The sequence below is a fragment of the Aricia agestis genome, chromosome 3 (assembly GCF_905147365.1).
Source record: "Aricia agestis chromosome 3, ilAriAges1.1, whole genome shotgun sequence".
Taxonomy (NCBI): Eukaryota; Metazoa; Arthropoda; class Insecta; order Lepidoptera; family Lycaenidae; genus Aricia; species Aricia agestis.
In genome coordinates, this window is record NC_056408.1 from 22,320,101 (window position 1) to 22,332,879 (window position 12,779).

Sequence of the window (12,779 nt, forward strand, 5' to 3'; positions counted from 1 at the left end):
TTTTAAATTTGGACGCTGTTAAGCATTCGTGTACTACCCCACATAAAAATTATGTATTGAGTGAATGCAGTTATGTTCTATAAATGATTTAGAACAAGACTGCATTCAAAATTTATCAACAAAAAAAATTGTGGGTTAGGACACTAATGCTTAACAGCGACCATTTATAAGGATGCAAATAAATCCCTAGAGTATACTCACTACATTAAATGAAATTTTATAGAAAGTCGCTGTGTAAAAAATAAGAACTGACTAATTCAACAACAAGACAACATGCTACCTACTTTCGATTAGTAGGATATCAGAGATGATATAACAAGTAACAATGATCAGTAAACTACATAAATTTTTCGTGATCGTGGTGAACACTACACATACAAAAGTGTCAGTCTTAATTTTTAGCAGTTTTGTTAATGTTAAGTCTCCTTTTTTCTTGCTCGTATTCGAGAATAGTAATTGTAACATAGTCTGTAATCATAATTGTCAGTTTAACCAGATCTATCTCAACAATGTTCTAATACAGAGGACTGAGGATTCCGTATCGGTGTACCTGTGAAAAGGTTTAAACAATTAGTAAAATGTTCACCTACTTTTAGTTGGTCTTCCATAAAAAAGTATTTTGTTTCCTGACGTTTTAAAATGGCCAAATTTAATTAGTTCAATTATTTAAATGGCCATTTTAGACCTACCCAGTCAGATGGCCATTGGCCATTGCCTACAATCAGTTTTCACAGGATATCCGGTGATATTGTATTTTGCGACCGCACAGCATTGCTGTCGAAATAATTGCGTCTTTCAAAAATGTACTATAATTTTTCACTGGCAGTTAAGTACCTATGCTGTAAAATTTTTTTTTCGTAAAAAAAGATAAATTCCTCCACCGACGCGCGACGCATGGCTCTTTCAACCGTTTGTTCGTGGTTATACGGACAAAATCTTTAAAAATTCTTATTCTTATTCTCTACTGTCCTAAGTCCAGTCCTCCTTAATTGCCTACAAACTTATCAATCTTTTTCGTTATTAGAGACAATATCCTTGCAAACCTCATTTCTGTCTCATCCAGCCCAGGCGGCTCTTGCCCACGACGACCATCAGCACGTCGTCAGCGCCGGGAGCCACGCGCGCCGACCGCACCGACCGCCACGATGTCGCTGATTTGGGTGCTAAAACGATGATCGCAGTCAGATCGGAGAGAACATAGACCCATTGCTCTCATTCACGCATGAATATAACATTATACTGTGTAGACTGTAGTGTATGTTTTTGCGACAGGAATAGACAGTTTAACTAAACTAAGTGGTAACACTGTAGGGTGTGGAACTGTGGAATAGGGATAGGGCGGGAATGCCGTGTTATTCCTAGCAGCGCTGAGAGAGCTATTTTTGATTTATATAAAAAATGCCTCACGTCATGAATTTTCCCACAATTATAAGAAAATAAGAAAGTACGGTCTAATGGAGAACCCATTTTGGAAGATGGTTTGAAGGCTGTCACGTGACACGTCACTTACCGCCAGTGCGGCGCTGCGTTCGCTACGAGGGGGAGTGAGAGACACCGAGGGATCGCCTGATGAGCGAGCAGGACGACAACAGCAGGTGGAGCGCCGCGAGACTCGCGTATATCGCCACCTGGTGCCGCTGCAGCCACTCCACCACGGCCCGCTGGCAGTCCTTTCAACAATTACATTTTGAGCTATAAAATATAATTATTCTAGAAGACACCCGCAACTCTGTTGCGCCAAAATTCGGTCCATAAGTACATTTTTCCGGGATAACAAGAATCCTATGTCCTTTCCCAGGACTTATAGTATCTCCATACCAAGAGTTAACAGACAAATAGACACACTTTCGCGTTATAATATTATTAGTATGGAAGTAAGGATTTTAAAATGTATATGTGATCAGAGGCTGCCTGATGGCTTTACAATGGCACGACTTTATTAAAAATACCTACTCATCTACTCGTGTAGACTATTGTAAACTCAAGTGTTTAGGTAGTATTTACTAGTTTTTTGGCATAAACAAGCGAACAGTTTTTAGCTAGAAAATTACCCGTGTGTAGATGTTGTCAGCTGTGCAGTTCTTGGGGAAGTGGTCGACGCCGCAGCACGACCAGGGAGGAGTTATCGGTTCGGAGACAGCCCTGAAATCGGAGGTATGACAACATTGAGATATGACGTCAAAATCGGTTCAGCCAGGACAGGAGAGTGACCACAGAGGAGCTATTAAAGGTAACAGCCAATAAATATTCAAGAAACAAGGTCGCTGTGTTTCTCGTGTGACTTTTTCGATGTGCTACAGTCTACACAGAGACAAGTAGACATTTTATAGGTATATGCTGCGTTAATATATATCCTACTAATATTATAAAGGCGAAAGAAAGTGAGGATGTATGGATGTATGGATGGATGTTTGTTACTCTTTCACGCAAAAACTACTGAACGGATTTTAATGAAACTTTACAATAATATAGCTTATACATCAGAAAAACATAAGCTAAAATTTTAACCGACTTTAAAAAAGGAGGAGGTGTTATGTTCGTTTTTGTATCCTCGACCTTTAGGATACATAAACCGATTTTCAAATTTTTTTACATGTGCTGACTTCGGTTTCATGAGCATAAGCTAACAACAAGTAAGATTTTACACCCAGCGACACCCACCCCATGGTTCGGAAGCTGCTGGGAGAACTCTTGACTCTTTATAGATGCAAGTTTGAGAGTTTCGGCGTTAATTCTTAACGGAAAGCATATAAGTACTACTATGCAAATTACATTCACCTATTTCATCATCATCGCTACCATAAACCATTATTTTACTATGCCATTATACCATGCATCGTCCTATTATGACCCTATTATTTGGTACTTTTCATAATCTTTTAGATCGAGACTCAAGTTTGTCAAGCGATTTAAAAAAATATATACTAATATTATAAACCTGAAGAGTTTGTTTGTTTGCTTGAACGCGCTAATCTCAGGAACTACTGGTCCGATTTAAAAAATTCTTTCAGTGTTAGATATTATGTGGATATGATAGTGGCACAGATATATGTAGAGTAGACCACGTGAAGGGACATAAACTATTTTTTGCGGGGAAATATACGGTTTCCGTAAAATTCCTAATTTACGCTGGCATCTAGTAATTTATTATATGATATATTATAAAATAAAGGTAATGTAATTATTGCACAAAACAAAAACGAGTCTTTCGCATTAACATCAAGTATGACACGGTGACATCGGTCGATAACTAGCCTGCCGAGCCGATGTCATACAAAATTGAAACCACCACATGGTCGCTCGCACGCCACATAGCTCATAATGCGAATGAATAAAACAATGCCTATATACAGTAGTTAGTACTTACAATGTATTATTGCATGACTTTTTCTTGCAACTGTTATGGTTACAGAAACAGAAACGACTTACGTGTAGTTTTTATCGCAGCATTCGAAGACGAGCCTTAGGGCGTGCGTCCATTGGCCGTCGTCTTGAATACCTTTCTGAAAAAAAATAGAAAAATATACTTAACTATTAATAATACTCCCCACACCGGTTTCGGTGACGGTGGCCGGTTTCATTGAAACCAGACCAGGTACGCAAGTGTGTGCGCAGTACACAAGAGCACTCTCTATTCCTTTACTCTCATAACCCAGTGGGACGGAAGACCGACACGACCGGCGAGAGATCAGGCGCAGGACCGACTTTTTACATGCCCATCCAACGCATGGATCATCTTACTTGTCAGACAATCAGGTGATCAGCTTGCATTGTCCTAACCAAACTTGGAAATAACATGTTTCCAACTCGGGATTCGAACCCACGACCTCCGAAGTCGAGAGCGACGCTCTAACCACTAGACCACGGAGGCGTCACTTAACTATTATTGTACCATCGAATACATTGATTCGTAGGCAGGTGGCGGACAACGCCATTTGGACTTTTGAGACGTTATGTTAGCTGCAGGGTTTGACATAACGCAACAGAATTTCGTGGGTCCAACTACTCTGATAGAGCATGCAACTTTTATGAAAAAAGGCACCTCATGTTGGGCCATGATTTAGCTATGATTGGCACTATGTTTGCGAAGTAATCTACGTTCCATAACTATTATTTAAATTCGAGATTGTTTATTCACATTAGATATCGATTATAGAAAATCATAGACGAATATTCCCTTCTTCGCGTCGCTATCATGGTGACGTAGACAAGCTAATAGTCTTAAGAGAAGTAGTGACTGACCTCAACAATGTTGGAAGAGAAGTAGAAAACCAGAGCGCATTCCAACAACAGCAGCAGGAACACCAGAGCCGCGTACTGAAAAATGGTTACGCAAACTGGAGTCATTACTCATTAAAGAAGTCATTCATATTTCCTTCTACCGGCCCCTTACTTAAAGTGTGTTCTAGTGGCTATTTACTATTTAGGTACTTACCATCACTTAAGATTTTAATAAGGCTCGCTTTTCATCTAAGTCCTTGGTATCGCAGAATTAAGTTAAGTAACTCAGAAATTGTTGGTAAAAAGATTGGATTAAAGAAGGAAGGTGGATCCGCATTGCGCGCCTAACGGGAAAACCCACCTTACGAGCGATTTCTAAGTTTTGCGCAACCAATCAGAGAATCTTACCATGAACAGGAGGAACTGCGAGGCGGATATAGCGCCGTAGACGCCCATTAGCGAGATGCAGAAGAAGAAGGCGGCCAGCAGCGCCGAGCCCACGCCCACCTGCACGCCCACCCACTCCTCCGTCACCAGCGCCTGGAACCGGAGCCGGCAGGGTCTGTCAGTTGGCACCACACTCATAGCACAGCTCATGGTCAGTTTGGTGACAACTGACAACTGACAGCTGACGCATTGCAAGGATGTACGTCTTGTGACATTCATTTGAGTTCCAATAATGTTTAAATTAAGAACAACCACCGATTCAAAAATTATTGTAAGTACTATCAGAGAAGTTGATTCCTATGCAAATCGGGGACCTAAGTAGTTTGGTTGCGTTACGTCAAACCCAGCTGACAGATCACAATCAACATTGAATTGACATATTCGACCAAATAACGTTGGTCTGTCAATTGCATAGGAGTCAACTTCCTCGATGGTACATAGAAAATACTCAATTTTTTCACCACTGCAGTGGTGAAAAATTTGAGTACCATCAGCATCATCATCATCCGCCCGTTTATGAGCGGGCTGATGATGATGAACTATAGCTCAATAATGGAGCTGTTACAATCAAAATCGGTCCACTCGTTTGGATGCTACGATGGCACGGACAGACACACACACAGACAGACAGACAGACACGACGTCGAACTTTTTGTGAAACGATTATGTGTCACCGTTTTAAAAATAAGAAGTGATTTAAAATCATCGTCGAACAAACAAGGGTGAAGGGCGGTAAAAAAGTAACATATACGGCCGAATTAAGAAATCTAATTTTAGGAAGTCGGTTAAATAGTATGAGTAACTAGTAATGGGAATTAATGCTATTTTCTATTAATTTCATTAACATGCTAATTTTGATATCTTAGCATGTTACGTGCTATTGCTTTGCTATTTGCTAAAAACGCAACATCCTGAATTCGCGGTTCGCATCGCACTGCTCGCGTCGAGTATTATTTCGCATCGAGTGAAAAATAGCAATTCATAATTCATTAACAGTTAGCGCCGCGGTGCAAAACATCGCGGACTTAAAAAACGGACGGAAAAAAGTAACATAATATACGGCCGAATTAAGAAATCTAATTTTAGGAAGTCGGTTAAATAGTATGAGTAAGTAGTAACTAGTTAATGCCCGCAACTCCGTTGCGCCTAAATTCGTTTATCGCGCGGGAACCGTACATTTTTCCGGGATAAAAAGTATCCCATGTCCTTTCCCGTGGCTCACAGTATCTTCATACCTTTCATGTCAAAAGCGGTTCAATGGTTTAAGCGTGAAGCGGTAACAGACAGACAGACAGACACACTTTCACATTTATAATATTAGTATGGATTATTATTAATCAAGGATCAAATATTACTATTGTAACAGCTATTGGTATAACAATGAAATTAATCCACCTGACCACAAACACATTATTGAACAAAGAACGAACTTAACCGTATGTTTAATCATTCATTCGTAGATATCATTGACTGAAATGAGTCCAAATGAATTATGAAGTCTGAAATTGTCCCGCCCCCGATCGGCGGTAATAACGTAATGGGTTATGGGGGGTTCCGTGTCCGGGTTATTACGGGGCTCATCAACACGATATTGACTAAGGGCCGGAACACATAAACACGATACGACGTCATGTCGTGCCACGATGCGGCGTCGCTTCACAATGCGACGTCGCGTCGTGAGAATCTACGACGTCGAGCATCGTAAAAAACTACGTCGCGACATCGTAATTCGTAACATAACGACGTGACGTCGCATCGTGAAACGTGAAAATGTACGTGTCACCAGTTTACACACACAGGCCACAGCTTTAGTTTTCTCTTAAAGTTTGAAATATAGAACGTTATATCCTAAGATCCGACCGTAAAATCCTGCATGAATCGTTTTTTTAGATCAAATATATTTTCAAATAATCTTTAGAACGTATAGAATGGATTAATGTTGGGTTGCCTTGTTAAAAAAATATTCATGTACAAAATGCATAAAACTTTAATTTTGTATAAAAATTATTAAAAAAATCGATGCTTCAATTTTGATGAAGAACTATGTCTGTTTACGGGCTGGCAACCCTAGGTTGCAGCCGACTTAGAGCTGGCAACCATTTATATTTTATTTTGTCTCGTCATTTTCTTTCAAATGATGTAAATTTACTGAAAAAAATATACATACAAATTATGCATTTATCTCATGAACATTAAACTTAATTAGAGGTAAAGGATTTTACGGCCGGATCCAATACTATTACTATTCCAAAAAAAAGTTAGTTTTTTTATGGAGAATCTTAAAAAATCCTTACGGTGAAAAGTGACAATAAAGTTTCGTTTTTCGGTACCTACCATATTAAGTCATAACTCATAACATACACATATAAGTTAAGCTTCTGCCCACTTTTATTTTGTGATACGAACTACCCTCGGTGTATCAAAATTAGATCGTGCAGATAAGTTTGATCTAAATTACTACGTTAGGTCACTGGCTAGTTCCATAACGTCTAACATCGGTTTTAAACTGTTATGACTTAATATCTACCTAGTCATTGAATATAATATTATTTTTTTTATACATAAAATACCTGTATAGGTATTTCATAATTATTACAATCTAGCCTAACTAAGACCATATAATAGGTAATTTTACGGTGATAAACTTATTTTGCCGCAACGGAGTTGCGGACGTCTTATGGTAATTTTATTATTATAAAATGTGAGGGGTTTAAAAATTTCAAGCGAATTCAAAATTTGTCTTTTGATAAAAGTTGATTTTGAAAATTCAAGATACTCTGCATTCAATAATTTACATCGAATAGACGAAAACTGACAAAGTTGAGTAGAACAAATTGCCCGCCCTGAAACATCAAACAAACATAAACTAATGACATCTGAAAAAGTAAATAAAGAATCACCATCACCGCTATTCGACTCTGGAACTCCCTACCCGATTTCATTAAAAAATCTGAATCTATAAATATATTCAAAAAACGTGTAAAACAATATTACTTAGACCTCTCTATATAAAACCGTTGGTGTGTTGGTTCTTTTATTTATACTTTTTTTTGTCTTATTATATCTGTGTAAAGTTTATTTCCTTTATTCTATTACCGTATGTTATTAACTTATTACCTACGAATAATAAAAACTATTATTACTTATTAATAATGTATGTAATATACTTAATAATATGTAAGTATATTTATATTTTTATGTCATTATATTTTTTAATATATTTTGTTTTCGGTTGTCTGGAAGAAACTGCTTAGAGCAGTAAGACCGCCTTTTTGCACAATTTTGTAAATTTTTTTATACCTTTTTTGTTGTTATTTCTTTTGTTTTTTTTTCTTTTATGTGCTTTTGTATTTTCTTTTGTGTGTGCAAATAAAGAATGTATTATTATTATTATTATTATTATTAAAGAATGTGTCCCATTTTATTGAGAACAGTATTTCAGGTAGTAACAAACGCAAGTCTGCTTCAGTTTATTATTCAGTGAGTAGAGCTTATGGCAAGTATATCACATTGAGTAGGTCACGGTACCTGGTACGGTACCAAGTACGAACTACGGAATCCAGCACAGCTATAGAAGAACATTGTTGAACTATAACGTTATGTTGTATTTTTAGTATCATAGTATGGTTACCACCATACTACAAATACAACATAACGTTATAGCTATTTTAAGAAACAAATCCACTTCCTTTTCAATAAATAAGCTTAGGATCATCCTCCTTAGTTTCTAATCATAATATTGTTAACTTTCGATATTAATAACAAGATAAATAAATAGCAATAAAAGGACCGAATTCGTCACTTTTCACGTAGAGTTAGGTTAAGTTTTAGGTTGTTTCGCGTTAGGGGCCGAAGAGTTTAGCTGGCCTACTCGGGGCGGGGGAGTCTGACATATCCCTGTAGCCTCCCGGGAATGCGTAAACAATTCACCATTTACAAAAAAGTTACGTTTAAGGTCCTTATATATTATAATATATCCTTACAGCTGCTTTCCTGCGGATGAATGCGTAATACGTGTGCCACTTAATGAAAGTTATGTTAGGCTGGTTTTATCGTTAAGCGTTTCGGCAGCGCCGTTGGAGCGCCGCGCGTTCGAAGATGTATGGGGGTAGTAGTAGCGTTTTAAAGTCGCGCGCTTGAGCAGCGCCGTTCGTCCATACGTTTGTTACAGCTTTGAACGCGCGCGCTCCAACGGCGCTGCGAAACGCATAACTATAAAACCAGCCTTAGATTTAAGGCTAGGCAGTAGGTACCAAATAGACGATCTGACCTTAAGGGCCGGGGTGCCGAAGACCTGCACGGCGTGCACCAGGGTCCGGGGAGACGCCACCGCCCACAGGCTCAGCGCGAACGCCACCAGGCAGCACAGCTGGAACAACACCGATTTGTGGATACCGCCTATTATTCTAGTACACAGTCATAAGTAGCTTATCGTTGAAAAATGTTGAGTAGAGTTATTAAAATATATTTTGGGATTTTCATTTTATTTTTTTTACCATTTATTTCAAACATCCAGGCCCATAATACAAATACCTTATAGACTAACATACATATTCATATATTTTGGCAAGTGATTAATTATTACAACTTTTCTATAGTGGTGAAACCGCGCTAGACGCTAGTGCGACACTTCACTTCCATAGAACCATAAAGTTAATATACCTACCTAGCGGAATAGAGCAACAATCTCAACCTGTCAAACGTAACCGAAATTGGTTTCATCTGTGTGTAAAAATATGTGTACGTATACATTTACACAAGCATGATTGAACTGAATTCTATGAGATTAAATTGTCAACGTGCGGCACGTGCCGACTGGACGTCAAAAAAAGAATGCTACTGACATGTATCACACGTCTCTTTTTACCACGCAGTGTTACTGATAGTGACATCTCTCTTGCTCAGGCCTTTGTTTCTCTATTTCGCTAGGTATATTAACTTTATGCATATAACTGACTTCTGTGGAAGTGAAGTGTCGCGTCGTGTCGCGTCGCATTAGTGCGGTTTCACCTTTGTCCTTTGCGATACTCATAGAAAATTATACTTAGAAATCTGCATAGCCTGGGCCCTAGCCCCGAGGACCTAGGTCATTGACGTCGTGTAGCAGCAAAACATTAATTCTTAAATCAGCTGCTAATAAAATTAATTTATATTTTGGACAAAAAACTGTGTTTTTAATTTTACTTACATTATATTCTAGTATCTAGAAATTTTTGATCTAGAAACTAAATCTAGGCAATAGACCTTGACACGAAGATGTAACCTAAATGTTCAGGTCAAGGATGTCTGTTGTTTGTGGACAGGTAAATTACCTGTCAGTGTGTTAAACGTGTGCAGGCGATATAGCGCGAGCTTCCGAATGTGGGTCATAGATAATGGTCGTGGGTCGTTAGCGCGTAAGGGGCGCCTATATTATGCACCCTGAATGAAAAGGCATCCCCTATAATATTATTACCTACTAGCGCGGCGCGGCGGACCATAACAGAACTAAGTTATAATTACTTACTTTAATAATAATAATAATAGCTCCCACACCGGTTTCGGTGACGGTGGCCGGTTTCATTAAAACCGCACCAGCTACGCAGGAGTAATTTAATACCGTACCCAAGTGTGTGCGCAGTACACAAGAGCACTCTCTATTCCTTTACTCTCATAACCCAGTGGGACGGAAGACCGACACGACTGGCGAGAGATCAGGCGCAGGACCGACTTTTCATCACCATCCATCACATCCGACGCATGGATCATCTTACATATTCTCTATGCATGTTACCAACATTGTATAGCAATTAGAAAATTTTGCTACACAATATTGCTAATTGCTATACAATATTGCTATACAATGTTACCAACATTGTATAGACAGCAATTATAAAATTTTGCATGATAGTACCATCGAAGTTCGAACTCGAAGAAATTGATTCCTAGGCAATTGACGGACCTACGTCATTTGGTCGGATTACCTATGTCAATTCAATGTTATATTATAAATAGTTGTTATCTGTCGGATGGGTTTCAAATAACGTGACCAAATTACATTGGTCCTCCATCTGCCTGTGAATTACCTTCTCAGATAGGTATAGGACATATCGTACAATTTTCGCCATAAAATTCCTATTGCAAGATACAAAATTACCCTGTGGATTTGTATACTTTTGTTCCATTATTTTCTGCATAGTTATGATTTAATGTATAATAATTAATTAAATTTTAATCACTCACCATTACAATAAAGTTGACAACTATAACAATCGCTGCAGCAACTCTGGACGTATTACTAGTTTTCTTTGCCATTTTTGGACCCTGAAACAATAATTAAATAGATAAAAAATATGAAAAAACACACTTCAGTGTAAAAGAAAACCGTCATCTGACCAACGACTCAAACTAATCTCCACCGCTAATTTCATCAATATCGGTTCAGCATTTTGTGAGGAGTTAACAAGTACTTTCGGTTTTGAATATTAGTATTCTATATCTACTTAACGACAATTATTTACAATCCCCAAAGTTTATACGTAACAATATCAGCAATCTCTAATTAATGTTAATTTAACAATAACAATTAACAACAATCGTAACAATAAACAATAAACTTGATAAGGGACAGGTTCAAGATCACTTGATATTATGTCGTTTATTCGTTAAGTACGTAAAAATATTATTATCGAAGAAGTTAGGGATTGATTTACAAAAATTAGACTCATTGTTAGATATAATGGCGATTAATTTGAGATTATACGCCTGTGCAGCTGTGATCTGAATTTACAAATCATATTAATCATATCATAATAAATACATATATTTTTAGAGTTTGGGTACTTTGGGTACGCCCAAAACGTAAAAACAGGGATTTTACCACGAAGCTATTATAAAGTCGCTTCATGGATTTTACTGAGACTTCGATGACTGTCTGTCTGTCTGTCAGTCTGTCTTCAGAATGTATCGCAAGAACCGCTTTAGCTAGTCTTCAAAAAATTTCATAGATTGAGAAAATTTCAGAAGACAGCCTGGAAACAAAGATACAGACGGGCAGACACGAAGTCTTAATAATAGTTGGTACTACTAATATATATTCTGTGGTAATAGAGTCCCTTTTTTACCCTTTGGGATGGTACTCCTAACTACGGAATCCTCAAATTAGAAAAAAATTAAAACCCAATTTTAAAAATCGATATTCCGTTTTTAATTAAACACACCTTGTAATTTGAATATTATAGTTATGATCCTGTGCCCACTGCCCCGTGGGAATTCCGGCTATTGCATGCTACGTGTACGTAGTTACTTTGTAAACTTATGGGTTGTTAACCTTTTCTTTGTTTTATTGAAATATGGAAAATATAACTTTAGCTGTTTGCAAGTAAATAGATGGCTATATGCAGTGGCTTGCACGTTTGTTGCAAACACCATAAATTAGGTAAAGAAACTTACTACAACAATGCAAGAAATCGAAATACAAAATGTTTGTAACAAAGCTAAATTAATAATAATAAGTAATTTTGATTTTTGAAAGTTAAGTCATCGAAATATTAAACCGCACGCAACAGTTGTGCGAAGCGACGCGACGCGCTCCGCTCGAACTCGGATGCGAACTGAAAAGTGAAAATAATCCGCCGCGACAGCCCTCGACAATGGTGGATTGTAATCATTTCAAATATAGGTCAAGTGACACAATTTTCCATATCCACTCATAAATCTAATGATTACACGACACTTTTGGTCTTTGTTGGTTTTCCTGGCCAAAGAGGTATCGATTCGTAAAAAAAATGTGAGAGTCCCACAATTGGCTGACTGGCTGTGAAATTAGCAGGAGTGGGAGACAAATATATTTCGAAAACGTACCCGAAAGTACCTTTACGTCTTCTCTCTAACCTGTCTATTGCACTCTTACTGCCGCACTCAACGACATCTAAAATATTACTTTCCTGTTATTAAATGAAGATTTTGCACCATAAATTATCAGTTAGACTCTTCAATAAAGTTAAGTTTAAACATCATTAAAAGTCTCTTAGGGTGAAGCCAAACGAGCGTAATTTGTGAGTTGTGAGTCGCAGAATTTCGGCCGGCAGAAATTCTGCGACTCACGACTCACAAAATTACGCTTGTTTGCC

General features: G+C 37.9%; 1 protein-coding gene across 2 annotated transcripts; it reads right to left on the minus strand.

Annotated features, from left to right (window-relative positions):
* Positions 1 to 128: 128 nt before the first annotated feature.
* On the minus strand, positions 129 to 12,208 carry LOC121725294. 2 transcript variants are annotated; one of them, XM_042112186.1, is made up of 10 exons: positions 12,103 to 12,208; positions 10,891 to 10,971; positions 8,939 to 9,037; positions 4,630 to 4,761; positions 4,243 to 4,317; positions 3,430 to 3,503; positions 2,052 to 2,142; positions 1,511 to 1,670; positions 1,044 to 1,163; positions 129 to 550 (listed from the first exon to the last, which is right to left on the minus strand). In XM_042112186.1, exons 2-8 carry the CDS (start codon positions 10,960 to 10,962, stop codon positions 1,533 to 1,535), a joined length of 681 nt encoding a protein of 226 aa, XP_041968120.1. In that variant the 5' UTR covers positions 10,963 to 10,971; positions 12,103 to 12,208; the 3' UTR covers positions 129 to 550; positions 1,044 to 1,163; positions 1,511 to 1,532. The 2 variants fall into 2 exon arrangements, with proteins under 2 accessions (XP_041968120.1, XP_041968119.1); XM_042112185.1 differs by having other exon boundaries at positions 11,868 to 12,208.
* Between the last annotated feature and the right edge of the window lie 571 nt (positions 12,209 to 12,779).

What these genes read in the sequence shown, in the direction of transcription:
- LOC121725294 (XM_042112186.1), bottom strand. Translation starts at nt 10,962, where the DNA reads ATGGCAAAGAAAACTAGTAATACGTCCAGAGTTGCTGCAGCGATTGTT. An exon ending in CGCAGTTCCTCCTGTTCATG is followed by an intron (nt 4,318 to 4,629) that starts GTAAGATTCTCT and finishes ACCATTTTTCAG; the next exon opens with TACGCGGCTCTGGTGTTCCT. An exon ending in CTGACAACATCTACACACGG is followed by an intron (nt 1,671 to 2,051) that starts GTAATTTTCTAG and finishes AATTGTTGAAAG; the next exon opens with GACTGCCAGCGGGCCGTGGT.